The following is a 27,887-nucleotide window of genomic DNA, read 5'->3' as shown; positions in this document are numbered from 1 at the left end:
GTCAGCCGAGTCCGGCACGCGAAGATGTCCATGTCGATCAATATAAACCCGGGCTCAATTTATCAATTACTTTTAGTGTCCATTGATTATTAGTTTCAGATGCTATCTGGGGCACGTGTGGATTTTGTAAAAAGGAGAAAAAGAAACAATGAAAAACAGTTTTATCCATTTTCTTTTTATTTACATGATGTAAAAAATCATTAATCTATTATACACTCCTATTTTGACAGAATAAAACTTAGCTTCATACTCTCGTACTGCAGGTGTGCAGCCTGTATTAAATTAGTTGGGAAATGGCAGTGCGTTCTTGTTGGGGCGCAACTTGTCAAGAATCGATTCTTAAGAAGTATTGTCATAAGGGATGGCACATTTAGTGTAATATTAAAATCTACTTAAAACTAAGGTTCAATAATTATTAAATTAAATAAACGCCATGGTGATTTAATGCTGGTAACTGCCTCTAGGCAATTTGTGCTTCGAAAGAAACTCCTATTAAGCTTTGGTTGAATGGTATTAATTCTACAAAATAACGAAAAGCGACATGTTTTCACCACAAGTCGAAGAACGTATCTCGGGGCATTTAGGGAACAACTAATTGGTAATTTTTAAAACTAACGGCTCCCAAGCTCCCAGCTAGGTTTGTAGGTTTAATGTTTGAAAGTTTACAGTAAAGCAAAGTCTAAGGAAATCGGCTTTATGAGAGTGCTTATTCGTCTAGGAAACTATTTGTACATCAGGTCCATTCATTCAAAATCAAAACAACTACTGATGGTTTCTTTTAGGTGGCAGAGATGTGACTAGGTGAGGTTGGCCAATTTAGCCAGCTGGGCTATCTGGATCAGCATTTTCCTCGACAGACTGCGACGCCTCCTGCCGAATCTTCCTCTCGGGGCGGGGCCTGAAAAGGCAAGGCACAAAATGTCAAAAAAGATCGCGCATCATGGATAGATACACTGCGTCAATTTGTTCCCCGAGCATTCCATTTTGAAAGATTAATCCACAAGCTGTGTACCTTGCTGCGTGTCGTCCAGGTGGGGCCCGTGCGACGGCAGCTGCCCGGCCTCGGTGCACGAGCGGCAGCAGAAGCGGGCGTAGTAGCGGTGCGTGCAGTACTGCGCGCGGACGATCAGCTGGCAGTTGGCGAAGAAGGGGTTGTCCGTGCAGTTGGGGTGGATGTAGGCGCCAGTGACGGTGATGACCACCTCAGACCAGTGCGAGGCGTACTGGTTGGCGGCCTCGCAGCGGTACGTGCCCGAGGCGTTGGCGTCCGCACGGAGGACCTCGAGGCGGTTGCTTTCTGTAAGGGGGCACGCGGTGGAGGCGATGAGTGAGGGAGGCACTGCAAACCCTTAAAAACCTTAAAAGGTTCCTGGATCCGCCACTGACCTGCGATGCGGATGGTGTCCGACGGGTCGAGCCTCACGTTGTCCTTGAACCAGGTGACCTTGGGGATGGGGTAGCCGTCGGCCTGGCAGGGGATGGACACGTCGCCGCCCACGGGGAACGTGGTCTGGGACGCGGAGATGTTGGTGTGCACCGGAGCTGCAACGGCGAGCGAGTTAGAACGACGGCACTCTCGGGAGTCCGGACCGACCCCTGTTAGTTCCTCCCCTAAGAGGTTTTAGTCGCGATGAAGATGAGTTAGAAACAAGCGTTAATCACTGCGACTGCAGTGAAAGAGGGCATGCATCCCAAACCACGCCGTTACCTTATGACGCGTCTACTGAAAACACTCCGGAGAGTCCCCCCGCAGACTGGCTTACCGACGAAGTGCCTGTTGGGCTGCTCGGTGACGGGCAGGCCGGGCTGGTCGGGCGCCTGCGTGTACTGCGGGTAGGGCCGGTAGGGCGGCCTGGAAGTGGAGCCGCCCTGCGCGCTCTGCGGCGGCAGCAGGTACTGGTGGTACTGGATGTCCTCGGGCCCGGTGGACTCGGGCAGCCCCACGGCGCGCACCGTCACCGTCCACGAATTGGCCTTGCCCTTGCCGTTGTAGGCCTGGCACGTGTAGGGCCCCAGGTTGCGCAGGGCCACCTTGTAGATGTGCAGCGCGTGGTCGTGGCGCTGCTCGTACTGCTCCGAGCTGAGCGGCAGCATGCGCTCGCCGCGCCACCACGTGATGTAGGGCTTGGGCCAGCCGTAGGCGTAGCAGCGCAGCGTCACGGGCTGCGTCAGCACCGCCACCACCTCGGCGTTCAGGTCGCCGACCACCTGCGCCTCCTGGTCCACCGGGTCTACGGCGCGTCGGAGTCAAGGGTTAGTGAGAAAGGCCGCGGCAAGGCTAGGTTAGGTTGGGTTAGTTCAGGTTAATTATTAGCGCGTGTTAGTGTTAGTAGGCATCCCGATCCCAGGCGATGGGAGGCTGGCTCTCCCGGCTGCTTGGGACTGCGTGGCGCGGTGGCGCGATGGCGCTGGAGTCATGATCCACGTGACACGCCCCCCGAGCGGGCTCGTTCCGGGCAGTGCTTCATCGCAGAGTCTCCCTCGCGCCCCTGCGGAACGCCCGGTGCGAGAGAGACACGGCGATGAGGCCCCAGGCCGCCCCAGGCTCTCTGTCCAGGGCTTGTCTTGACCGTCGGCACTCGCGATAGCGCGGAGCGGCGGAGCGCGGCCCGCCGTCGCGGACGTGACGTCACGTCCGTGCGACCAGCCAGGTCGATAAGATCGCCGCGAAATAAACCCAGGCGGTTCGGTAATCGGATCGAGCTTAGCCGGCTGCCCGCCTGGCCTGTCGGGGACCGCCTCCGCGACGCGACCGAAGAGCCTCCAAAGCACGCGTGTTAGACCAAGCGGCGCGCCCAGTGTGTGCCGGTGCACTGTACTCACCCGTGACGTCGAGCCGGAACTCCTTGGTGACGGCCGGGCCGATGCCGTTGTCCGCGATGCACAGGTAGATGCCCGAGTCCGTGCGGACCAGCCCGATGATCTGGAGGCTGCCGTCCGTGAGGATCTTGTGCCTGCCGCCAGCGCTCTCGATCTGCGCAGAGACTGTGTCAGCACTGTCTCCCAGCGCGCGTCCCAGCGCCAGTAAGCTCGCCGTCGAGGAGCTCACCGTGACCGAGTCCTTCCTCCAGGTGACAGTGGGCAGCGGGTAGCCGGTGGCGATGCACCGCAGCGTCGCGAAGCCTCCCTCCGAAGCGGTGACCTGGGGCTCGGCCACCTGCACCTGCGGGGACGCCTCTGCGGACAAAGGCGAGGGCGCCGTCAGACTCGCGTGGTGCGTGCAGCCTGGTTTCGAACAGTGCTTTCGCCGCCCTGGACGAGAGCGCTGTTCGGAGTCAGCCCGCGGACGCACCTTCGTAGGGTCGCTGCGGCGGCGGCGGCGCGGTGGACAGCGGCGCCGCGTCGCTGGCGGGGTGCACACAGGACTGGCCGCAGCCGTTGTAGCAGCACTTGGCCTCCCCGGAGCAGTCCGCGTCCGAGTAGCAGTCCGTGCTGCAGGAGCGGCTGGAGACGGCGGGGCACTCGCCGGGCTTGTTGACTGCAACAGGGTCAGTGTCAGAGGCTCCCTCCCTTCCTTCCCAAGCTACAGGCTCGGACTGGCCAGGGCAGACAGGCAGAAAAATCTGCCGGGGCCTTTGGATTTGTGACCAGTAACGTCACGAAGTTGGTCAAAAAGTGATTGAATCTCCGAAAGTAGCCGTTTTCGCTGAATTTGAGCGGCCACTGCTTCGATCTAGTAGCGGCCAACGGCCTCCCTCGACGTCCTAGTATTCTTAAGACCCTACTCTTTCATGCCCTGTATCGGGAAGACGTTGACCACAACGATTTTGCCTTTGACCGCAACGATTTAGGGACCAAAGTTGGTCAAAAAGTGGTCGAATCTCGGAAATTTGCTGATTTTGCTGACTTTGGACGGCCACTGTGTCCAATCTAGTTGCCGTAAAAGGCCTCCCTCAACGTCCTAGTATTCTCAAGACCCTACTCTTTCATGCCCTGTATAGGGAAGACGTTGACCACAACGATTTTGCCTTTGACCGCAACGATTTTGGGACCAAAGTTGGTCAAAAAGTGGTCGAATCTCGGAAATTTGCTGATTTTGCTGACTTTGGACGGCCACTGTGTCCAATCTAGTTGCCGTAAAAGGCCTCCCTCAACGTCCTAGTATTCTCAAGACCCTACTCTTTCATGCCCTGTATAGGGAAGACGTTGACCACAACGATTTTGCCTTTGACCGCAATGATTTTCCGACCAAGTTGGTCAAAAAGTAGTCGAATATCGGAAATTTGCTGATTTTGCTGACTTTGGGTGTCCACTGTGTCCAATCTAGTTGCCGTAAAAGGCCTCCCTCGACGCCCTAGAATTCTTAAGACCCTAGTCTTTCATGTCCTGTACGGGAAGGCTTTTGACCGCAACTTGTGTGGGAGCGGCAGCCTCACAAAGTTGGTCATGAAGGGTAAAAACAATGATGATCGGGGGCCTTTTGCGGTCTTATCTGCCGGGGCCTTTTGGGGGCCAGTCCGAGCCTGCCAAGCTATGACGTCACGTGGCGGTACGCGGTACTCACTGAGCCGGCACACGGGCCTGAACTGCATGGGCTCGGCGGGGTCCCTGGAGCGGGCCAGCTCGATGCCGCACTGCTGGTCGGGCGCGCACACCATGCCCTCGCAGGGGTTGTAGCAGTTGCAGAGCTCGCAGCCGGAGGCGTCCACCTTGCGCGTCACGCCGTACGGGCAGCGCAGGTCGGCGCACTCGCGGCGCGCCGCCTCGCACCGGTCACCCGTCTCGATGGCGTTCTCCTCGGGCGGCGGCGCACCGGCCGCCGACGCGTTGGTCTGCACCGGCAGCTCGAACTTCTGCACGCACAGCGCCGTGCACTCCTCGCTGCTGGAGAACCGGTTGCCGTTGCCCCTGCAGCCGCCGTAGTTGAACTCGCGGCAGATGCCCACGCCCGCGTCGTAGAACCACTTCTGCGCGGATCCGCGGCAGGGGCCCGTCTCGTACGGCAGGTTGCACACATCTGGAAACGGTGTCGGTTTCATTTTCAGGCAGAGAATGGATGAACGGAAGGAGTATAATTTCACTGATAGAACAGTGGGTATTCGGGTGACTCATCACCGGTTTAAAATTGTAAACGATCTCTGGAGCCGAGCCCAGCCGAGTGATAAAATTGGTTCCTCCGCTCGGTCTCCCTCGCACCCCTTCGGGGCGCCCGGTGGGTGCGACGGAGACAGCGGCAGGACTCGCCTTGTCCTCGGAGCGTGCCGCACACGCGCTCGCACTGCTCCTCCGAGTTGTAGCGGTTGACGCTGCCGCCGCAGCCGCCGTACTGGAAGGGCTGGCACGAGTTGGAGCGGTCGTCGAAGTAGTACTGGATGTAGTACTCGGTGCAGGGGCCCGGGTCCACGCGCACGCTGCACGACGACGCCTGCGGGGACTCGGCACCGGCACCGGGCTGGCCGAAGCGCGCGTTGAGGCCCGGCGCGCGGCTGGGGTCGCGGACACACCGCTGTTCGCACTCTAGCCTGCGGGGGAAACAGCCAAGACGGTGAAAACACACGCCATAATCCGAGACAAAAACAGAGTGAAGAGTCACGTACTTTTCCTGGAAGCGGTTGGCGTTGCCCTGGCAACCGCCGTACAGGAACTCCTCGCACTGGTCCTGGCGCGCGTTGTAGAAGTAGGCCCTGGTGGCGGCGCGACACGGCCCCTCCGTCTTGGGCAGCGAGCAGGCGTCTGTGGGGCACAGGGGGCGTTAGTGACTGCAGGGCGCGCGACGTTGTCTCTCTCTCTCTCTCTCTCTCGGCCTACCCTGCACGTTGGCGCACGTCTGCTCGCAGTCCTCGCGGCGGTCGAAGTTGTTCCGGTTGCCGCCGCAGCCGCTGTACGCGAACTGGCGGCAGACGCCGTCCCGGCGGTCGTAGCGCCACTTGGGCTGCGACTCCTGGCAGTGGCCTGGGTCCTCGGGCATGAAGCAGATGTCTGCGGCAAACGAAAAGACACGCCACTGGAGATTCGCTGAGGCCGAAGGTCGTTCGCACTGTCGGGACGCGCTTGGCATGCACGACGATAGCGGGCGGCCCGCGGCCACCCGGAACCGCGCCAAAATTTCGGCAGGTTTAATGAGCCTCGCTCGGTCCGAGAATTCTTTTTCAGGTCGCGGGCCGGCGTCACATCAGCCTCACTCACACGGTGACACTGTAAGCGGCCAAATCGATACATCGATAAGCCGCGACCGCCGGCCAGCGAGATCGTCAGCGAGATCGCCAGCGCGTGATGCCGTGATGCCACAACCCGCGGCCGGCCCGCTCGCCCCGCTCATTCCGAGCGCTGTCTCTCTCGCGCTTATGGGGCGTCGCGCCCGGCTGCGAGAGAGACAGGCCGACGAAAGCACTGCAGTCGGAGTCGGTGGAGCTGGCCCAGCTGCGGATTCTGAAGAAAGTTCGCGACGCGGCGTACGGCGAAGTGCGTGGCGCTTTGGAGCTCGCCGCCCTGGAGCTCGCCGGCCCGCTGGGAACCACCGGGAACCTCCGTGGCAGGCTCACGTACGCCACACTGAGAGCACTCTACTTTTCCACGCGGGTTCGAATCCCACCGCGGCGAACGCGACGGTTTTTGCTAGGTTGTTGTTTTGAGTTTGCGAAGTGGGTTCCTCTCTCGCGGTTACGCAGTCTCACCCCCGGGGCTGTCCACGTGACTGCCGGCGCTCTAGGCGCCGCGGACGCCGCCTGGCGGCGAGGTGGGCGGTCCCGGAGACAGCCCCGAGACTGCCGTAGACTGCGCAACCACGGAATCCACCGCGGCGGCCTGCAATTGGCCTCTCTCTCCCTCGTGCCTCTTCCCGTCAAAACACGGCGGCAATTTTATTTTTCCTCCCGCGGCCGCTTGCCGCTTATCTGCCGTCGGCATGCCGTGCGGCCATTAGCGCGACTTCCCGGAACGGACGCGCTCCGTCTCTCTCGCACTCTCGTCGCGGTCCGCGGTGGCGCGACAGAGACAGCGACGACGCGCCGCTCGGAAGCGCGGCCTGATCGGGGGCGCGAGCGCGCGAGCCAGTCGCGTCTGGCGGCATACTCATTCCGAGAGTCGTCTTCGTCGCTCTGTCTCTCTCGCATCTTCACGGGACGTCCCACGAGTGCGAGAGAGGCAGAGCGACGAGAGTCTGCTGGCCGAGTTGCGCGCTGCGCTGCGTTGACAGCGTTGACCCACCTCTGGCGGTGAGCTGGGGCTCGGCGGGCTGCTGCGGCTGCGGCGGCCGGTAGGGCTCGGGGTAGGACTGCGGCGGCGGCTCGGGCGCTGCGCCGCGCTCGCACCGCTGCTGGCACGCCTCGCGCGTCTGGAAGTTGTTGTGGTTGCCGCCGCAGTTGCCGTAGTAGAAGGGCTTGCACTGCGCCTCCAGGGCGTCGTAGTACCAGCGCTGCGTGTAGTTGTGGCACTCGCCGGTCAGCGCGGGCTGCATGCACACGTCCTGGGCTGCGGGCAGAAAGCAATGCCCTTCAACCAACTCCACGCGAGTAGTTTTGGCGCTGCACCGGTAAGACTGCATCGTAGCCATTCGCTTCATTCAAGCGCACAGCTGCCACTGAAGGCACTGCCCATGCAGTTAGGTAGGCGGGAGATGAACGGAACTGAGTACTACGCTGGAAAATGCGTGAAATTGTGTGCTTTTATCGACAGGGTAGCAGTTAGTCCTCCCTCCACCAAACGCATGCAAGTGTTAAAGTTTAGTCGAGTGGCGTCATGCAACTCTCCACTTGGAGCGCCTGAGCGCCGACGGCTAGGCAACCCGCACGCTCGGCCGCCGAGCGGGCAGCATATCCTTGACTTCACAGGGGTTTTCGTCCTGGACCGGGAGGCTTCAAGTTCGATTCCCTGCAAGCTTGTTTGTCTGTCTGTCTGTCCGCCTGTCGCACCACACGTTTTAAAATGCGACAAAAATTCAGTGCATCCTCCTGCTGAGAAGACAAAAGGCTTCGTGATACTGCCTTGTGATGAAACGCTCCAAAATTTTATATTTGTTCGGGTAGTGTAGAGCGAAATGGTATTAACGAAAATGAAAAACAGAGCATTTGATTTGAAAGTGGAATGCGTTTGTCCGTCTGACTGCGTCTGACTCACCGACTCGCTTGGGGCAGTCCGCCTCGCAGGTCTGCTTGGTGGCGAAGGTGTTGCCGTTGCCGCCGCAGCCCGAGTGGTAGAACGGCACGCACCTGTTCTCGCTCGCGTCGAAGGACCACCGGGCCAGCTTCTCGGTGCAGTCGCCCTGCTCCTTGGCCAGGCCGCACACCTCTGGGGTTAGCAAGGGGGTTAGTGGGGCATGCTCAGAGTTGGGGTCATCAGGGTTAGATAGACAACGCGCATTCGGTTAAGGAAGCCCTCCGGCACCTCGCTCCACCTGCAGGGAGGAATTGAGGCCATGGCACCATGTCCGTCAAAACCTCCAGCAACCTTCCAGCACCCTCTCCAGCACCTTCTCCAGCACTCCATGCAGGCCCACTCACCGCGGCTCTCGCCGGGCTTGTTGCACTTGTACAGGCAGGCGGCCTGGGTGGCGAAGTTGTTCTTGTTGCCCTTGCAGCCGCCGTACGCGAACTGGTGGCACGTCCTGGAGTCCTTGTCGAAGTACCATCGCGGGGTCGAGCCGTTGCAGGGGCCGGGCTCCACCGGGGCTGAGCACGCGTCTGCAACACCCAAGTCGGTGGTTCGAATCATTGAGAATCACTTGTTTTTTTTTGGGATACTTTAATCTAGGCGCGGTTACCCACCCAGCGTTTCTGGCACGCAGAGACTGTTGCACTCCTCGCGGGTCTTGAAGCGGTTGGCGTTGCCCAGGCAGCCCTTGTAGATGAACTGTCTGCACTGGCCGCTCTCCTGGTCGTGGTACCAAGTGGGGTAGTAGCCCTCGCACGGGCCCTCGATCTTGGGCAGGCTGCACACGTCTGCAAGCGGAGCGGTGGAAGGAAATGGTGAGAAAGCAAGTCGCTGTGGACCTCCAAACGCAGGTTGTGGTGCCTCACCTCGCCCTTGCGGCTCCACGCAGACGTCCCTGCACTCGTCCTGGCTGCGGAACCGGTTGGCGTTGCCCTCGCAGCCGCCGTACCAGAAGCGCGCGCAGCCGCCGTACTCCTTGTCGAAGAACCACCAGGCGGTGAAGTTGCGGCAGGTGCCGCGGTCCTTCTCCAGCATGCAGCCCTCTGCAACACGAGGAGAGTTTCACGCGTGCCGCGCCGTGCCGCCAGGGTGGCGTTGGAGGGGGCGGCGACGGCGCCTACCTGACGGGTTGAACGGCTTGTCGGCGCAGCCCTCGAAGCGCGTGCCCTGTGCCGTGGAGTTGCCGTCGGGGCAGCAGCCGAAGCGCGACGCGGCGCAGTGGCAGCCCTCGCCGCGGCCGGGGCCCGAGGCCTTGGTGACGCCGTCCTCGCAGCAGCCGAACTCGGTGTTCTCGCAGCCGCAGCCCGCCTCGCTGGGCCCGCGCGCCACCGTCTCGCCGTCGGGGCAGCAGCCGAACTGGTAGGTCCAGCACGGGCACCCCTTGTAGCCGGCCTCGGGGGCCGCCGTGACGCCGTCGGGGCAGCAGCCGTGCTCCGTGTAGTAGCAGCCGCAGCCCGAGTTGTTCTTGCCCGTCGCGATGGTGTAGTTGTCCGGGCAGCAGCCCCACTTGGTGTTCTCGCACGTGCAGCCTGTCACAGAGGAGGGCGTTGCTACACTGCGCGCGCTCGTCGCGAGGCACAAGTACCGATGCTTACCTTCGTTCCTGGGCCCCTTGGCGGGGGTCATGTTGTCGGGGCAGCATCCGAACTCGGTGTTGATGCAGCAGCCCAGCTGGTCCGGGCCGTGCGCGGGGGTGATGCCGTCCGCACAGCACCCGTTCTTCTCCTTGGTGCAGGCGGCCTTGGGGCAGCCCTTGTTCTTCTTGCCCTTGGCTGCGGACAAAACGCGTTACAGAAAATGGATCGTTTGGGATTCGAACCCGCGGCTTTGGCATGCGGTGTGTACCTGGGGTCTTGTTGTCCGGGCAGCAGCCGTACTTGGTCTTGGCGCAGAGGCCCTCGCAGCCTTGGAAGAAAGGCCCCGTGGCGGCGCGCTCGCTGGCGGGGCAGCAGCCGTACTTGGTGTCCTTGCACGAGTTGCACTCGCCCGAGCCCTCGCACTCGAAGCAGCCCTGGTACTTCTTGCCCTGCGCGGCCATCACTCCGTCCGGACAGCAGCCGAATCTGTGAAGGGAGAAGCACAAGGGGTGTGTAACGCAGGCCGAGTCGGCAGTGCGGGCTGCGTGGGCCGTCCCCGCCACTCACTGGGTCTTCTTGCAGTCGAAAGGCAGCGTCTCCGGCTCGGGGCAGCCCTCGAAGTTGTTGCCCTGCGCGGCGCTCGTCTTGTCCTGGCAGCAGCCGAACAGGCTCTCCGCGCACTGCGACACCGGGCAGCCCTCCTGGTCCGGTCCGTCGGCGGGGGACACCTCGTCGGAGCAGCAGCCGAACTTGGTTTCCTTGCAGGTCTTGGCCTCGGGGCAGCCTGGAACCCTCGCTCTCAGTTACATTGCTCAAAAAAAAAAAAAATCTCAAGGACAGCGACACTCACCCTCGCCGAACGGTCCCTTGGCCTCGGTCTCCTTGTCCCAGCAGCAGCCGAACTCGTAGGCGTGGCACTTGGCGGGGTCTGGCTTCTTCCGCTTCCTCCTCTTGCACTTGCGCTTCCTCTTGCCCGTCACCTCGTCCAGGGTGGCCGACGTCGTGGAGCCCCACGGGTCTAGAGGCAAAGCCGGCAAAGCAAAAGGCTGTCAATGGATTCTCTCTACAGTTTCGTTTGTCTCTGTCCGCCACACGCACCGAACACGGAGGAGGTGCTCTCGGTCACGCTGGAGGCCGTGTCCATGCCGGGCGTCACGGATGAGTCCGTGGCCGCGCTATCCGCGGTGGCGTCCGTGGCCGCGGAGTCGGCGGTCGAGTCCGTGGCGCCGGCGCGCACTCCGACGGCCGTGGAGTCGGTGCTGGTGTCCGTGGCCGCCGTGGCCCCGGACGCGTCGACGGAGGCGGCCGAGGACTCGGTGGCGGCGGCGGACTCCGTGGCGCTGGACACGTCAGTGGCAGCCGAGGCGTCCACTGACGCGGCGGATGTCGCATCCGTGGAGGACGCCTCCGTGGTGGCGGCGTCGGTCGTCGAAGCGTCGGTCGTCGAGGCGTCCGTGGTCGAGGCGTCGGCGGGGACGTCCGTCGCGGCCGCGCCTGCGCCGGGGTCGTCGGCACTCATTTGCTCCGTAGCGCCTGCTGGTTGGACGGTCGTGGCGTCGGTGGTCGTGGCGTCAGTGGTCGTGGCGTCGGTGGTCGTAGCGTCGGTGGTGGCGTCCGTGCTGGCCTCGGATGTGGCGTCGGTGCCTGCGCTGGACTCCGTCGCGGCGGTCGCGTCCGTGCCGGAGCTGGCCTCGGTGCCCGCGCTGGACTCCGTCGCGGCGCTGGCGTCAGTGCCGACGCTTGCCGCGGTGCCCGCGGTGCCGTCGGTGCCAGAGCTGGCCTCCGTCACGTCCGTGCCCGAGGTGGCGTCTGTGGCCGCGGACGCGTCGGTGGCGCCGGTGGCGTCAGTGCCGCTGGTCTCGGTGGCCGCGGTGGAGTCCGTGGCGGCGGAGCCAGGCTCTGTCGCGGACGGCACAGAGCTTGCCTCAGTCGGTTCCTGTTCAACAAAACAGCGTCGATAACAAAATTCTACTGCTCCAGCAGAGGCCTCCAGGAGGGCCAGGGTGAAGTCTCACCGGTTCGTCCGTGGTGTCTTCCTCGTCGTCGTCCTCCAGCAGCCCCCAGCCGCCGCGGACCTCGATGACCTCCTCCTCCTCCTCGTACTCCAGGCAGTCCTCGTCGTCGTCCATGCTCTCGATGGTGGACACCTCCTCGGGGCTGGCCGACGTGATGGGGGACGCGGACACCGACAATGTCTCGTCTAAGAAGCGAGAGGAACAGGGTCAGACTTTTTGCTTTTAGATTAAGGCGAAGGGGTGGGAGTTTGCTTGCCTTCTCCGCAGGCGTGTGTGTTGCAAGAGTCGCTGCTGTCCGCTGTCAGGTCCGCGTCGCACTCCGTGATGGGGACGGTCTGGTTGTTGAGGATGCACAGCACCTTGCGGGTCATCTCGCCGCCGCCGCAGAGCTTAGAGCACTGCCATTGAAAAATTAAAATTATTTTTTTTAAATACGAACACGAGCAAAATATTTTAAAACGAGTGCGTTTTGGTACACTTGCCTCAGACCAGGGCCCGGAGTACCAGGCACCCTTGCAGGTGGCGTTGCCCACGCACTCCTCCGAGTCGTGGTACTTGAGCTCGGGGTCGCACTTGTCGTCGTCGGCGTGGGTGAGGGTGTCGTTGTCCCAGGACGAGCAGAACACCTTCCTGGTGCGCACGCCGGCGCCGCACTTGGACGAGCACTTGCTCCACTGCGAGGCGAACCACTCGTAGTCGCAGGCGCCGCCGCCGAGGCACTCGCGCTCCAGCTTGGGCTTGCGGTAGGCGTGGCACTGGGAGTCGGGGTAGATCTTGCCGGACTTGGAGGCGCACACCGCCGTCCTGCTCTCGGACACCAGGCCGCAGCTGTCTTCGCACTGTGGGCAGCAGAGAGGAGTGATTGAGAACCTGTCGCACGCATGCGCACGCATGTCCAGAAGGGAGGGCTGGGCTCACCCCGCTCCACGGCGACGTGACCCAGTCCACGCCCTCGCACGGCCGCAGGAAGCAGTCCTGCTCCGCGGCGGGCTTGGCGTTGGGGCAGTAGTTGTCGCCCAGGATCTCGATGCGGCCGTCGCGCCGCAGGTAGCACGTCACCTGGCGGCGCTGCTTGCCTTCGCCGCACAGCTTGTCGCACTGGGGGAGGGAAAGCAAGTCCGTCAGTCACTCGGCTCCACTGTTGGATCGGAGGTAAAGAGGGTGCTTCAACTCACCGCCTTCCACGGCCCTTTGAACCAGGACGGGCAGATGGAGTCCGTGCCGCAGGGCTCGCTGGTGGCGGGCTTGGGCACGTTGAGCATCCTGCAGGTGCCCTCGTCCACCACGGTGGGCAGCCCGTTGCCCATGATCTGGCCGCAGTAGACTTGGCGGGTGCGCGTGCCGTTGCGTCCGCAGGACTCGCTGCAGGCGCTCCAGCTGTCCGTGATCCAGCCGGGCGGGCAGGGCTCGGGCGCGCAGGTCTGGTTGGCCACGGGGATGGTGGCGGTGTTGCACAGCCCGTTGGCCACCATCTCCATGTCCCGCTTGCGCGCGCACCAAACGCGCCGCACCTTGTAGCCGCCGCCGCACGTGGCGCTGCAGCCCGAGAACTCGTCCGTCTGCCACGCGTAGCTGTCGGGGTCGTTGAGGCGGCTCGCGATGCCCTTCGGCACGCTGTACTCGTACTCCAGGCCGGGGCCCGGCTCCTGGTACAGCATCACGATGTACAGGTCCTCGTTGGTGGGGCCCAGCGCGAACAGGCTCTCCGGCGCGAAGAACTCGGGCTGCGGCTTGCGCTCGTAGTGGAAGATGCAGCCGGCGAAGTTGAAGGTGCGCGGGTAGTCGATCCGCCAGTTGCCGTTGATGTAGTAGTGGCCGCTGGTGTTCCTCACCGCTGCAACGCGACGGCCGGACGGTCAGACGCGCGACGAAGCTCTGTCTCTCTCGCACCTCTGCGGGATGCTCCGTGAGTGCGAGAGAGACAGAGCGACGAGGGCGCTGTTCGGAATCAAACGGCCAGGGTGCAATCGGTAAAGCCGCGTCCTGGGGAATCATGTTCCAGGACGGTCCTGGAAGTTTTGCCATTTCCTCCAGCACCATCCTGGAACGGGCCCTCCGTACAACCTTGGAGACTTTCGGCCCTGGTTTTCCCAGGACGCGGTTTTACCGTGCACGGCACGCACTTACCCAAGTAGTTGTTGGAGGGCTTCACCTCCCGGACGCGGATGTTGGTGGAGCCGGAGGGGATGAGCAGGATGTCGTTGTAGCCTGGCGAGAGAGACAGAGACAGAGTGCGTCAAAGCTGGTGCGAGAGAGCGCCTTGGGGGTAGGCAGCCCAACGCGCAGCGTTGCCCCGCGCGCTGCGTGCCGGCGCGTCCGACGGCGCCGGCCGTGCCTTGGGCTGCCTTGGGCAACTGGGAGCAGGGACTCACCGGCTTGGAGGTCGTTGATCTCGAACTGCCTCTGGTACGTGGTGCAGCCCGAGCCGTCGCCGCCACACTCGCGGCACTGGTCCTCCCTTCGCGAGGAGCCCAGCATCAGGTCGCAGCCCACGGGCTGGAAAGGAGACGAGGGTCAGGACGGCCGGGACGGCCAGAGGGAACCGTTTCGAGAGGGGCATCGAACGACATTGACGCCCGACCAGAGGGCGCCCCCCTCCCTCCGTCTCGGTTTTAGCGCCGTGCGCTTGTCTGTGACGCCAGCACGCGTCTGCTAATGGCAGAGTGAGTCGCGTCGCGGCCTAAGCGTGCAACACGCTGCAGTTTCCCAGTGGAGGCCCCTTACCAGACAGCGGCCGTCGACGCACACGTCCTGGCGCTCCTCGTCGCAGCGGGTGCCGTCGGCCACCTTCCTCCGGTGGCGGTAGTAGAAGCGCTCGCCGCGCGGCATGCAGTTCAGCTCGCAGACCTCGGTGGACTTGGTGTACGGCACCCACCTAGGCAGGGACCACTTGGTCAGAGAAAGCACTGGCACGGCCAAAAGGGCCAAAAGAAAAAGGGTTATCGGGGTCCTTACGAGTAGTATCTGTCCTCGAACGGCTGCCTGTCGAACTCTGCGCACTGTTCGGCGCGGAAGTCGACCGCCGTCGGCGGACAGTCCTAAGAGGCGAGGGAAAGAAGGGCGTCAGACGGCTGCAAATTCGCAGGAACAAACAAATCACACAGTGGACCTTCAGCGCACGGAGCCCGACGGAGCCCGTGCCTGCCAACTTACTTGTATATTACACGAGAAGTACCGGAGGTCTGCACCCGAGCACCTGCAACAAGACACGTCATTTCAATCCTCTCAAGCCAAGGCGATGACCGCGGCAGCGACTGTGACCGCAGACTGTACACTGTACTGACCTGGGCCCGAGGCACTGCCTCGTCTGGGAGGCCACGCCGCCCCCGCAGGACCTGGAGCAGGCCCCGGGGGCGGACCACGGCCCCCAGTCGCCGCCGCCGGCGCCCTCGTGCGCCGAGCTGCCGCCCCACACGTAGGTCTGCGGCTGGTAGTCGGCCTGGCCCTGCGCCTGGTGGGGGTGCTCGGACTGCCGCCGCTCCTCGGGCTGCCCCGCACCGTGCTGCCGTCTGTAGCGGACCAGCCCTCGGCTCACCGCGTCATGGTGGTGTCGGATCGGCTGCAAGCACACCGTAAGGCCGTCCCCGTCAGGCCGTCAGGCCACACACACGTACAACTCCACACACACACATGGGCACCATTAAATATTTTACAGCCACTTACATGTCTCGCTATTGCTGAACTGAAGTACGTTGCTAGAATGAATATTAATAACCCCAGTGATCTGCAACAAAGTGAAAGAAGCCGCGGTGAGATTGAGGTTCCTGCGACAGTGCATCAAGCAAGCTGGCCGTGCGTCGACCGATTCTGGCACAGGTCCGCTGTTATGCTGAGGTGAGTATACCCCCCCCCCCCCAATCGTGATGTGTGTTTACACAACCAAATTCTCGTTGGCCGCGGTCCGCCCATGTGCTCATCACTTGAACTGAGACTGCCAGTCCGCCTGTCTGTCCGCCCGTCCGTCCGTCTATCTACCCGATTCCACGAGGCGGCACAGTACCGCCCGACCGCCCCACCACTCGACAAGTACTAATTACCGTCAGTATGTACCCTAATCCCTAATCGGAGTCACGTCCGGGCAGGCTGCAGCCGAGAGAGCCCTCTCTCTCGCACCCTCAGGGCGTGCTGCACGAGTGCGACAGAGACAGACTCATAAGACGGCGGCAGGTGCGTGGATTCGCGGCCGAGGGACCGGACGGGGAGTCCCGCCGCCCCGGGTGTCGGTGGATCATTGGTTCATCTCCCCCGCCCGGGCCGCGAGCGTGCCATGCCTCCATGCCTCCGCGTCGGCGTGGCCGTGCGGGCGTGCCTCCTCGTGGACACGGAGAAGAATAAGAGTCTGTCCGCGCGGCGGCGGGGCGGCGCGGCGGGGCGGCGCACCGTCACGCCAAAGCACCGGCGGGCTGCGTCGCTGTGGCCAGCGGAGCCAGCGCTAAACAGGCGTCTCTCTGTGGGTGGCGCGCCGCGCCGCCGAGGGCCCTGCAAAGTGATCCCGAGCAAAAGCTCCGCCCGCTGTGTCTCTCTCGCACTCGTGAGGCGTCCCTTCGTGGTGCAAGAGAGACAGAGCGACGAAAGCGCTGTTCAGAATCGGCCTGCTTGCAGTGCAACGAGCTGCCCGTGCTGCCCCTGCGCGTGCACTTGAGCCACTCGCGGTCCTCGAGGCGGACCGTGGGAGTCCCCCGGGCCTGCCGGCCTGCCGTCTGCAGCCTGTACTGGATGACGTCACGGAGGGCCAATGGGCCTCCGCGAGGGCGTTCTTTCTGGGGTGTCAACGGGTAGCAAACGATCCACATGCCTGCAGATAATTTTGCAGGCTGTTTGCAGACCGAAATTTGAAAATCGCGCCACGAATTTCGTGAGGGTAAGGACCCCATATTTGCAGAGCTTCTAGCTTTCCTCCCCCGCAGTGGTGGCACGCCGGCTGCAGTGGCAGCCCCGCCCGGCGCCTGCTCGCCATCCTTCCACACCCCGTTGCAGCGCTGCAGGGCGTTGCAGCACTGCAGGCGGAGGCCAGAGGTTGCAGCGCGGCGAGTCGGCCCAGTCGGCCTAATTATAGCACCAGTAGTCCGATTCCGAACAATCGCTCTGTCTCCCTCTCTCACACACGCATCCCCACGAGTGCGAGAGAGACAGAGCTCCGCTCGGGATCCCCCTGCTTGCGCCCCGCGCTGGAGCACACCGAGGAGGCCGCGGGGGCCGCCGCGTGCCGCACACGTGCGCCGTGCGTGCGAGAGAGACAGATCTTGCACGACAAGCGACACTCGCTCTTCGCAAAGCGCGCGCACTCTACACGTGGCCGAAAACAAGGGGGAAAAGAAGAGAGACGGTGTTTTGATCCCGGGCCCGGTCTGGAATTCGTCTTTTTGGAGCGGTGCTGCCGCATATCCACCGCCAGCATCTCGACGGCAACGGCGTGCTCACACGCATCGCGGTGCATCAGCGCCATGCACCGCCACGCCGTGCATCCCGAGAGGACACGGCAAGTTTACACACCTGCCCGCACCCCGGGCTGTATGCCGCATATCGCGCGTTGGGCTAGAGTTACGAGGAACGCAGGGGAAGTCCACGCCTGCCTCGGCCTGCCTGCCTGCCTGGGCGGCCTGGTGCGGGGAGGACGACCAGCGGGACGGAGAGGAGGGGGGAGGGGGACGCAGCCGCCTGATTCCGAAGAGGATCGTTTCATCGCTCCGTCTCTCTCGCACACCTACGCGACGCCCCACGAGTGCGAGAGAGACGGAGTGACGAAGCGGTCCTTCGGAGTGAAGAGGCAGGTCGTAAAGCTCGTTACGATGATGGCGGGGCATGGCGGGGCATGGCGGGGCTCGCTGCTGCCACCGCTCGCACTGCATTACGCCCTGCGCCTCATCGCCCTCATCCTGGTCCTCGCACTTCTTCTCCGTTGCTCCGACCACCGCGTCGTGGGCTGCGCGACAGCGTCCAGGACGCCGCGGACGCCGCGGAGCCCTCGCGGCGGCACTACAACTGGTTCCGAACAGTGCTCTTGTCGCCCCGTCTCTCTCAGACACACACACTCAGATGTGGCGCCCAATGTAGCTTCAAAAGAGACAGTAGCGCTGGGAAGCTGTCTGCTGGGGCAGTCGCCACGGTCGCCACAGTACAGCAGCTGTTGCCTAATGAAGCCGATCGGGCGCTTCTTTGCCGTTCATAAAAGACGCGCCACTTGCGAATGCAATGGGGCTTGAAATCGTCTGCGCGCCAGAGAAGGCGGTGCCCGCCGCGCCGCGCTACGACGGCCTGCTCGGCGTGCTCGGGTGCTCCGCACGCCGCGCGCATGACGGGCATGACGCCGGGGGCTTCCCCGAAGCCGTCGCCGCCTTCCCACGACGCTCTCGACGCTCTCGACGCGCGCCCCCGGCGCTGACGCCACGCTGACGCGGGCGGCCGTGACCTTGGACGTCGTGGACGTCCAGGACGACACCCTCGGCGCCCTCGACGACGGCCGCCATGCCGCCACCTTGCTCTCTCAGCCTCTGTGCCGCGTCTGACATCCGGGCGGACTGACCCCGCGGCCCGCGGCTAGGCTGACTCCGAGTCCGCGGCCTGACGGCCTGACAGCCTGACGAAAGCAGCGCTATCACTGCCACAGGAAACAGATGCGGAGCCTGCCGCTGTGCTTCCGCCGCGACGCCCACAGTGTGCCTGCCGCGACTGCCTGGGACGCCCTGCCTGGATGGAGTTCGGCACAGCTTCGGCCAGCGTGACCCCGTTCCCAGTCCGCAAGTCAAGGATCCGGGGCCAGGCGCGCAGTGGGCCAGAAGACCGGTGGAGGTGGCCAAAGCTCAAGACGCGTTTCGTGCTCCAGAGTCGCTAAATGGGACTCGAACTGAACGTGTGACCCCACCAATGGATTGCTCTCCGAACGAGGAATCCATTGGTGGGGTGACACGTTCGGTTGGAGTCCCATTTAGCGACTCTGGAGCTCAAAACGAGTCTAGAGCTTTGGCCACCTCCACCGCCCTACGAGTGCGAGAGAGACAGAGCGATGGCAGCCGTGTGCGGATCGGTCAGCTGACCGCTTGAGTAGGCAGTTTGGCCGGCCGAATACACATGCATTATCGCTGGCCGCTGCTTACATTTCTTTGTGGGCAGACGCAGACTCACAGACACGCATACACACACACATACACACACACAAACGTCTCGCATCCAGAAGTCCAATTGTTCCAGCATACCTCGAAGATTATCCCAAACTTTGGGGTCGGCGGACAAAAGGACACGCCAAAGAAAACAAGGAACTGGAAGGGCCTGAATATGAACTCACTCCCCCCTCCCTTTTCCACCGTGGCATCTGAGATAACATCTCCGCGATGCAGCGTCCTGGTCCAGAGGGCCTGCACTAGTAGTCATGCAGTACGCACAAGCAACTTGCTCTGGCAGGTCGGTTCGATTCCCGACGACGGCAGGGAGAAAAATTGCCAATGCACCAGTGTCGCTGCCATCGCAGAGGGGCCGTGCACCGACCGATGGCGGTGGAGAAGGAAAACAGTTCCCAGTCCCCCCCCCCCCACACACACACAAATCGCATGCCAGACATTAGACAAATAATTCCGCTCGCGGCGGTCGGGACTGCCGGGACGATGGCATTCAAACAAAAGGCAAAAAGGACGCACTCACTATTATCGAAGGGCTACAAGTTCGTGACCACGCCTCAGTAAGCCCCGCCGCTACACCGCGAAAAAAAGGGGGAAACGCGGATAGAATTGAGTCCGGCGTGGATGGGGCGCTCTGGCAAATGGGAAGGGGCAATGAAACCAAATAAAACGAAAGGAAATGAATAAAATGAATAAAACGGCCGCGCGGTTCGCAGAACGGCGACCGACTATCGCCGGCCAAATCGAAAAACTCGTAGACGGGGCCGCGAGTGCATTCAAGTCGCAGCGCTATGTGAATAGGTAAGTACACTGCCGACGGAGAGAGCAAATTCGAAGAGGCTAAGTTACATCAGCAAAATCACTGCGGAGGGGGGGGGAGGGGGGAACGGGTCAGCTGAAAAGTCTGAAGGGGATGCGTCGTTGGTGCAGACGGGAAGTGACAAGAACCACGCGGGCCACGGGGCAGGGGCAGCAGGGGCAGCAGGGGCACTGTGTAAGACGGCCTTGCCCTTCCCCCTCCGCCCCTCCCCCCCCCCCTTCTCCTTGAGCGCGGCGGCCAGGCCTTCGAATTGCATAATGGGACACGGCGCCCGCGGTAAGATCAATGCCATGGTCGAATGGAAAGGGAGAGGGGGAGGGGAGGGGGGTCAGTCGCGGACCCCGCGGGGCACGGCCGGACTACATCCACCAGCTGGCAGCCCCTCCCCACCCCCTCCTTGCCGCCCGCGCGTTGCAACTGGTGACTGTGTGCTTGGACTCAGTCGCGCACACACACACCAGGCGGTCGGCACCCTTTAGGCTACGCCTAGGGAAGATGAGGGAGACGAAGCCCCTTCTGTTTTGTAAACAAGCCGGTAGGGGTGCGACCGAAGGCCGCGTGAAAAACGGAGTGCTGGCAGGAACAGAACTCTTTTTGTCAATTTGTCGCATCCAGATATAGTGAGGCGGCATGTTCATTGAGAGTTCCTCGGAGCGGCAGTCCCACTGGGCGCTGCTTTTCGCACGGCCCACACATGTGGCGGCTGTGGCGGCGCGGTGGCGGTGACGCGTCGCGTCGTCACGTCGTCACGTCACGCGGAGAGTGACGTCCGTGACAGGCAGAGGCCGCGGGCGCGACGAATCAGAGACATGGAGCATGTGTGGACCAAGCCAGCCACCCCGACGTGGCGGCGCTGGCGGCGCTAGCGGTCCGGACCGCAGCTCCTTCATTCAGTCGCTCCGTCTCTCTCGCACCCAAACGGGGTGCCTTATGAGTGCGAGAGAGATGGAGCGACGTCTTCATTCTTTCATTCTCCGCTCCCGTTGTGTATCAAGGAGGGTCACTCAACTCTTTTACTCTTCCCCCCCCCCTTCTTTGTTTTTTACTTTCCAAATTTGAGGGTTGCGGACGGCGGGCGACTCGGTCGCAGCGAGCGACACCCGACACGGCTCATGTGTCCTCCAAGAGGGGGGACGCGTCCGACGCGCGACATCAGACGATGCGGTGGCCCGGCATTCATGGCATTCATGAGCGCAACAAAGTTGATACGTCTCCCTATCCCTAAAACTGGTCCAGGCCAGCCCCAGCCACAGGCCAGCCACAGGCCAGCCACGCCCCCGGCGAATCCAAGCTGTTTATGACACGGCCCGCTGGTTCGACGGTTCGCCGGCCGCACAACGCGCCGATCACGACTATTATCGTACTGTACTGCCTGTAGGCCCTGTAGGCTGATCCCGATCGCCGCTTCGTCGTTCTGTCTCTCTCGCACTCGTGGGGCGCTGGGGCTCAGCCGGCCGTCGGGCTCACCGGGTCCAGGAAGAAAATCAATTATTTGCGTCGTTCATGCAAACGGAGCTCAGGAGTTGAACACGAAGCCCGGGGCCGGGGCACCCACAGGTACCCGTCCACGACGGCCACGTGACGCCGGGTCGGCGTGCCATTGGCCGGTCGGCCGGCCCCGTCTCGCACGCCATTGGTCGGGCCGACGGCCGGGGCGCTCAGGTGATTCCAAAACCGCCACTTTTTTGCACGGCCGCCCCGGCCAGGCCCCGGCCTCCTCCGGTCGGGAGGCGCTCCGGCCTCGGCTCCGGCCGAACCACAAAGGACGCAACGTGCTAAGGCCCTTCCCCCCCCCCCCCCCCCCCCGGAATGACGTCGGGGCAGGCAGGGCAGGCGATGTCGCCGCACGCCGCTAACATGCCGCTGGCGGTGGCGCCAAAAGGGCAAAACGGCCGCAGTGGCGGCGTCTAGCGGCGTCGCGTGGGCGGCGGCGTGCACCGGCATGCGCTCTCTCTCTCGCACTCCCGGGGCGCTGCACAGGGGTGTGACAGAGACAGAGTGACGGAAACACTGCTCGGAATCAGACCGCCACGCTGTCCTTGGTCTTGAACCGGGGCGCAGTGCCATCATCCGGCGTGGATTCCGAACAACGGTTTCTCTTTCTCGCACTCGCGCGGCGTTCGAAGAGGTGCAAGAGAGACAGCGACGAAAGCGCTTTTCAAAATGGGACTGCAGCGGTTCCGCGCGGTCCGCGAGCCCTTTAATTACTGTGACTTTACGCGTAGGGCAGTCCTAGGCAGTCCGGTCCGGCACGCCGGTGCACCGCGACTGGGCCTCTGGGCCTCTGGGCCGGCGGGGACGCGAGAGGGACGCGCTAACCACCAGGCACGCACGCCTCTTGACGGCGAGGGGCTCCAGTTTCCCACCGGGACAGCGAGCAGCAGGCCGGTTCCGAACAGCAACTCTGTCTCTCTCGCACCCCTACGGGACGCCCCATGAGTGCGAGAGAGACAGAGCGATGAGTCAGAGTCAGCCCAAGCCCAGCAGGGCCCCCCATGCCGAGCATGCGGCATAAGTCTCCTGGACACCGTGGCGTGGCGCTCTCCAGGAGTGCATGATCCTGGAGAGCTTCCGACGCTGCTGCGCTGCGGCATGTAGATGCGTCTGGTGGTCTCTGGAGGGGTCTCCAGCCTCCAGTTCCCACCCCGCGGCACTCATGACAGATTGCGTTGGCTGCCTGTCGGTGCCCGGGGAGCCTCAAGCGAGGCCTCAAGGCTGCTGTGGCTTCAGCCCCCAGGCCCCCCAGCCAGGGAGCGCCCTCACCCCCCACCCCCACCCACTCCTGTCTTGTGTCGAGTCGAAAACATGCCATGTCTCCCCTTTCCGGAGCAAAAAACCAGAAAACTCCTTACTCCACTTGTTGCACCGGGATTTGTCGTCGCGTTTGTCGAGAGGGGAGCTAATTGGTGCTCGGGAACTATGCTGATTCAGTGGCGTGGCGGAAAACACTGAAGGTCAAGTTCGAGAGCCCAATCCTTTTCGCGCAACGCGTAATTGGCAACCCTTGAGTCTCCGAGACGAAGCTCGGCCATAAAGGACCACTGTCTTCTCACCTGAAGCGGCGAGGAGGCAGGCTGTCTACCTGTTGGGCCGCTACTATAAAAACAGCAGAAAAGGGAGAGGGGAATGAGAAGAAGCAAAAAAGGGAAAGGGTTTGTATGGGTGTCGTGCAGTGACCTTCGGGTCTTCCGTTAGTGAGGGACAAGGGCCCGGACTACCTGCTGTCATCGGGTACTAACGACAACGCGAGGATCCCCGTGGGGGGTCAGAGAAAAAGTCACACCCAGGTGGAGATCGCGAATCGGTCGCTACGAGTCAGGCCGGTCAAGCCTTGCACCTGAATGGGCAACGCAGGAACGCGAATCAAAGGAGTGATGACGTCATCCATCATCATCCTCATTATCATACCGTCATCGAGGCTGATAAGCCCGTACTGACCTTCAGCGCGGTCCGGGTCACGGGTCGCGGAAAATGGCCGACCTTAGTCACTCTATTCACTCTGACGATAACAGGGCGTGGACAACGGCCCACAGAACAAATGAGAGTTTCTGGCCGCATGCATGGCACGCACAATGCACTCGCATGTGTGTCCGTTTCGCGCCTTGCAGCAGGCTGATTCCGAACAGTGCTGTCGTCACTCTGTCTCTCTCGCACGCACAGAGCGTCCCATAGCGGTGCGAGAGAGACAGAGCGACCGTTCGGAATCCTTCGGGACGCGTGACAACAGATGCAAGCAGCGCGTGTGAGAAGAAATTAGGGACATTTCAGACGAGAGACAATAAAAAGATGTCCTCTCCTCCACTCGAAACAAGGGAGGACCGGTCCATTGTGCGTTGCCGCTATTCTTGTCCAGCGATCCTCCGCCATTCTGCGGTCCGATTCCGAACAGTGCTCCATCGTCGCTCTGTCTCTCTCGCACTCGTGGAGAGTCCCGTACGCGTGCGACAGAGACAGAGCGACGAAAGCCCTGACCGCGGCCCTGCAACCAGCCCAGCACGTGTCCGCCGTTCGCACCATTCACCGAAGCGGGCCCCAGTCCCGGGAAGGACGAGCATAATGGAGCGAGCTTTGGACGCAAGGAAATCACACTTGCGTTCATTTTATATTTCCATCGAAGAATGATCGCGTTTTTTTAAGTTGTTCGACGAATGAAGTGCAGCTTTAAATTTGGGGAAGTTGCCGCCTTTCCTGTCTGGCCGTCTGCGCGCTGGCGCCGGGGCGGGCGCGCCGGGGCGGGCGTGGGTGGGCGTGGTCTGGTGGGACTTGACGGAGCGCAGCTAGCACAGCCAGCTGGGGTTGGTCACACCGTCACACCCCTCCCGCCATGTGGCCCCCAAGCCCCCACGCCATGTGAGGCCGGCGGCGTGGCGGCGCGTAGCGGGGCGCCGTAGCGAAGCGAAGCAAGCGAAGCAAGCGAAGCCACCCCGCGACCAGGACCAGACCACCCCGCGCAGCGCCGCAGCGCCACACGTCTAGAGTTTGCACTTTTTCGCGCGTTCAAGTGAACCTGTTGAGGACTTTCTGTCGTAGCAAAAAGCGCCACGCCCTCCCCGTCGACAGCGAAGGCACTCTTTTTCTACTTCCGGCCCGGAGCCGTGCGTGGCGGCGTGGCGGCAGGGCGGCGGCAGCGGGGCGTTTGAGGAGGTGGAGGAGGACGTCGTCTTCCTGGAAGGACCTCTGCAGCCGGCTGGCCCCGAAATGTGCAAAGCCGGCAGTGCCGCCGCCGTGCCGCCGAACGGGTTGTTCTCGCGTCGCCCGTCCGTCTCGTTCCGAAGGGCCGATGTCTCCGTCGCACTCAAGGGGCGTCGCGGCGTCGCGCAGGGGCGCGAGAGAGACAGCGCGACTCATTTATGGAAACAAATGCAGCGAATAATGTCTGCAGCGCGCACGCCTCTGTGGCTGTGACTCGGGACCAAAAAAGAGTCGTCCTGGACAGGTGCCTCCATGAGGCTTGCGGGCCCTGCAAGCTGATTCCGAACTCTGCTTTCGTCGCCCTGCCTGCCTCGCACTCGAACGGAGCTGCCCTCGAGTGCGAGAGAGACGGAGGGAACTGTTCTGCATCGGAATCGGACAGGCGAGAGAAGAAGAGGCAAGAGGCGGGCCTCATTAATCAAGGGAGCCATATCTGTAAACGTTCTTGCGGGCTGCAGGGCTGGCACGCGGATGGGACGCACTGGTTACGACCTGGCCGGGTCGGGCTGGCCGTTGTCGACTCGGCCATAAGAAGCGCCATGAGGGCAAGGCGGCAAGGCGGCAAGGGCACATCGAACGATCATTCACCGAGAGAGAGAGAAGGGCGGGAAGGCACTGCATGGAGAGCGGGCCGGGTGGCTGGCCGGACTCGGTCTGCTCGGGGACGGTCCGGACGGTCAGCGCGCCGCTCGCGGCCGGGTGACTTGAACGCACCAGTGGGACAAACACACCGCCGCGGCGCAGGGCGGGCGTCAACACGAACTCACCTGAGAAGTCGGTGGAGGTCCATGGCCAAGCCGGTGAGCCCGCGCTGGGGCTTCCCTCCTCTGAGATGCGGAACGCGTTGCGAGCTCCGTCAGGGCTTGCCTTGCAGTGTCACATAATCCTGGATCCTTGTCACGTTTGTTAGTCCGCGCCCCGCACACGCGTCCTGGACCGAACCCTCGTCCGTCGCGTCTCCAAGCACGCCGTTGGCCCGGTGGTTCGCGTACTTCGCGCGGCCCGGTCCTCACAGCACTGAGGCGCGCCACGCCTCGGCCAGGAAGGCTGTCGGGAAGCCGAGAGGCAGAGGCCGAGTGGCAGAGGCAGAGCCGGCAGAGCCCCGCCGAGCCCGAGCAGAGGCCGAGCGGGGCGCAGGACCGCCAGCACCGCCGGCGTGCCGCGCGGGGGGAGGAGGGGCCCCCTCCTCGCCCTCCTCGGCCGCCATTCAACTCGGGGGGCTCCATACACTCCGTACTCCGCGGCCCAGCCGCCCTCGTTCATGCTCCGTACGAGGCGAGTTGCGCCCCCTGCCCCCATGCCCTCCCTGGCTGGATAGCCTGGTTCACCAGTTTTTTCCGACGTGGCGGTGCGAGTGGAAGGGGAAGGGGTAGCGGCTCCATTCAGTCCGTCAAAGGGTTTTCTGGCTTCCTCAAGCCGGGCAAGCGGCAAGCGGCAAGCCCAGCAGACGGATCCCCTACCCGTTTTTGCCCTCCGCCTGCACGACGAGTCCTCCTCCTTCGAGGCCACGCTGCAGCAGTGCACGCCGCGGGACGCTGCGCCGCCCATGTGCACACCATTAGATGTGTCTCCGAAATACTCGTTCGTCCGGAGTTCGCGGAGGTTGTAAGTCGCTTGATCGAGCTCGAACCTTTTAGCCACAATGCAACGCTGCAGCCGTTCCCCGCAGACGGTGGCGCCGAAGGTGTCTGGTCCGGGCGGCTCGCCGACTGCATGCAGTCTGCAGACAGTGGCTGCGGAGGATTCTTGGTGGTCCATGAAAACTCCGACTGCGGTTCAGACAAAGACGCCGCACGCCGCCCCGCCAGGACCACGGCAGTCAGTCAGCCAGACGGACAGACAGACGGGGAGGCAGACGGTAAGGCAGTCGGACAGACAGACCACTCCTCACGCAAATCGCCCGTGCGGCTGCCATGCTGCCTGCCATCTCTCGGGATGCTGACAGTGTGTGCGCCTTTTCCTCATGGCGCGAAGCAGCGACGCCGACGTTAGCGGAAAGGGGTGACGTACTTTCAGGAACCAACCCGCAGTGCCGGTGTTGCCGCGTGAGTAGAGTAGCAAGAAAATTCCCCAGGCCCGCATTGCTGGTTGCCTATTGTATAAAGTCAACGGAGCTGAAAACTTTCTCCACTTGGCAGAGCCATAGGGAATCACTATTCGAGGGGTCCCGCCGCTCTTTTCTGCCCGTTCGTTGCCAACCTGAGCTGCTGCACGTGCGTGTGGCTGGCTGTGGAGCTTACCCACCCCCGCGGTCGCGCGGACGAGATAGTCCAACAACACTGTCTCCTGTTCCGCTGCCGCCGCCGCTCACCTGCTCCTCGCCGCAGGCCCATTTCCTCTTGGGGCTCCAGGCCCCTCTCGACGCGACGGGCCGCGGACGGCACGCCCGCTATCGCAGCCTCCTACATTGTTCCTCCATGCGCGATATGGCGCGTGGGTGCCCCCTCCCCCTCCCCTCTCCGTAACGGATGAGAAGCCCTCGCCACGCGCGCCGCTGCATCAGTCCATCAGTCCCGGTGCGGTGGCAAAAAGGCTGTCTCGATTCCCGATTCGCTCAGACCGCCCTTGGAGAAGGGCAGTGTGCTGGTGGTTTCACTTTCCCGTCGCTGTGAATGGAAATAGTCGGGTTCATGATAACTGTGGCTCTATCGGGCGGCGGTGCGGGCGGTGCGGGCCATGGTAACCAGCGGGCATTCTCTAGACGTGACGCCCCACGACCAAGGCCAGCCCATCGTGTCACCGCTCTGTCTCTCTCGCACCCCCGCGAGTCGCCCCACGAGTGCGAGCGAGGCAGAGCGACCAAACTATACGGTTCGGAGCCACTCCGCAGGCGAGGCGCGCGCGGCTATACGCGGGGCGTGCGGAAGTCCCACTCCCATTTCCACGCGTGCGCAGCGCGTGCGCTTCCTGTGTGTTTGGCAGTGGCCCTGCTGCCCTGCAGACGGGCACCGCGGCACCGCGGCCACCGGAGAGTCGTTGCGTCGCTGTCTCTCTCGCACCCCCACGGCACGCCGCATGAGTGCGACAGAGACGGAACGCCTCTCCGGAATCAGCCTGCGGCTTTGGCCCAGCCGCTCTTGGCCGGGCTAGTCAAGGGGCGTCATTCACACGCGCGGAGACCGCAGTGCTGATTCAGCACACTGCTTTCGTCGCCCTGTCCGCCTCTCTCGCACTCGTGGGGCGTTCTGTACAAGTGCAACAGAGACGTGTCAATGAAACGACTCTTCGAAATCGCTCGGCCGGCTTGACTCGGCATTGCGAGTACCAGGCATACCTACAACCGACCTCGCCAAATGATGGTCCTGATCACGTGCGTCTCGGCAAGGGCGGGCAGGGGCAGGCCACGCCACCACGCCACCCCTCGCCCATGGCAACAGCGCGGTTCGCACATCAAGACCGTTGTGACGGAGCACCATGACACCACGTCCGCTTCATGTTGTGCTGGTTGGGGCCTCAAGGTAAGAAACTGAACGCCGCACGAAGAAAGACATAGCGTTTTATTCGACGATAAAGAAAACTCATTTCTTTCAGCGTTTGGAACATTGGGCTGCTACTGCGTCAACTGCGGGGGTGGGGGGCGAAC

At 62.7% G+C, this 27,887-nt stretch overlaps 1 protein-coding gene across 2 annotated transcripts; it reads right to left on the bottom strand.

Annotated features, from left to right (window-relative positions):
• Positions 1-154: 154 nt before the first annotated feature.
• Positions 155-25,375, bottom strand: LOC117644154 (papilin). 2 transcript variants are annotated; one of them, XM_034383422.1, is made up of 35 exons: positions 25,072-25,375; positions 15,344-15,404; positions 14,965-15,239; positions 14,834-14,876; positions 14,636-14,718; positions 14,405-14,555; positions 14,053-14,176; positions 13,808-13,888; positions 12,856-13,514; positions 12,599-12,778; positions 12,163-12,519; positions 11,937-12,078; positions 11,681-11,865; positions 10,764-11,601; positions 10,516-10,683; positions 10,233-10,449; positions 9,934-10,151; positions 9,684-9,860; positions 9,210-9,617; positions 8,955-9,131; positions 8,703-8,876; positions 8,439-8,618; positions 8,056-8,226; positions 7,147-7,410; positions 5,749-5,919; positions 5,538-5,673; positions 5,185-5,462; positions 4,505-4,957; positions 3,293-3,478; positions 3,050-3,177; positions 2,824-2,974; positions 1,764-2,231; positions 1,387-1,542; positions 1,013-1,297; positions 155-898 (listed from the first exon to the last, which is right to left on the bottom strand). In XM_034383422.1, exons 1-35 carry the CDS (start codon positions 25,092-25,094, stop codon positions 798-800), a joined length of 7,869 nt encoding a protein of 2,622 aa, XP_034239313.1. In that variant the 5' UTR covers positions 25,095-25,375; the 3' UTR covers positions 155-797. The 2 variants fall into 2 exon arrangements, with proteins under 2 accessions (XP_034239313.1, XP_034239314.1); XM_034383423.1 differs by lacking the exon at positions 1,764-2,231.
• Between the last annotated feature and the right edge of the window lie 2,512 nt (positions 25,376-27,887).

This window comes from Thrips palmi, unplaced genomic scaffold, assembly GCF_012932325.1.
Source record: "Thrips palmi isolate BJ-2018 unplaced genomic scaffold, TpBJ-2018v1 HiC_scaffold_17, whole genome shotgun sequence".
In the NCBI taxonomy this organism is placed as follows: Eukaryota; Metazoa; Arthropoda; class Insecta; order Thysanoptera; family Thripidae; genus Thrips; species Thrips palmi.
The sequence above is the reverse complement of the archived record's forward strand: the minus strand, read 5'-3'. Positions and strand labels throughout refer to the sequence as shown.

Bases quoted from the DNA above. Each gene is read 5' to 3' on its own strand.
- LOC117644154 (XM_034383422.1), bottom strand. From the start codon at position 25,094: ATGGACCTCCACCGACTTCTCAG. The intron at 12,079-12,162 runs GCAAGTGTACCA...TTTCAATGGCAG, and splicing joins ACTCCGGGCCCTGGTCTGAG to TGCTCTAAGCTCTGCGGCGG. The intron at 11,866-11,936 runs GCAAGCAAACTC...CTCGCTTCTTAG, and splicing joins CACACACGCCTGCGGAGAAG to ACGAGACATTGTCGGTGTCC.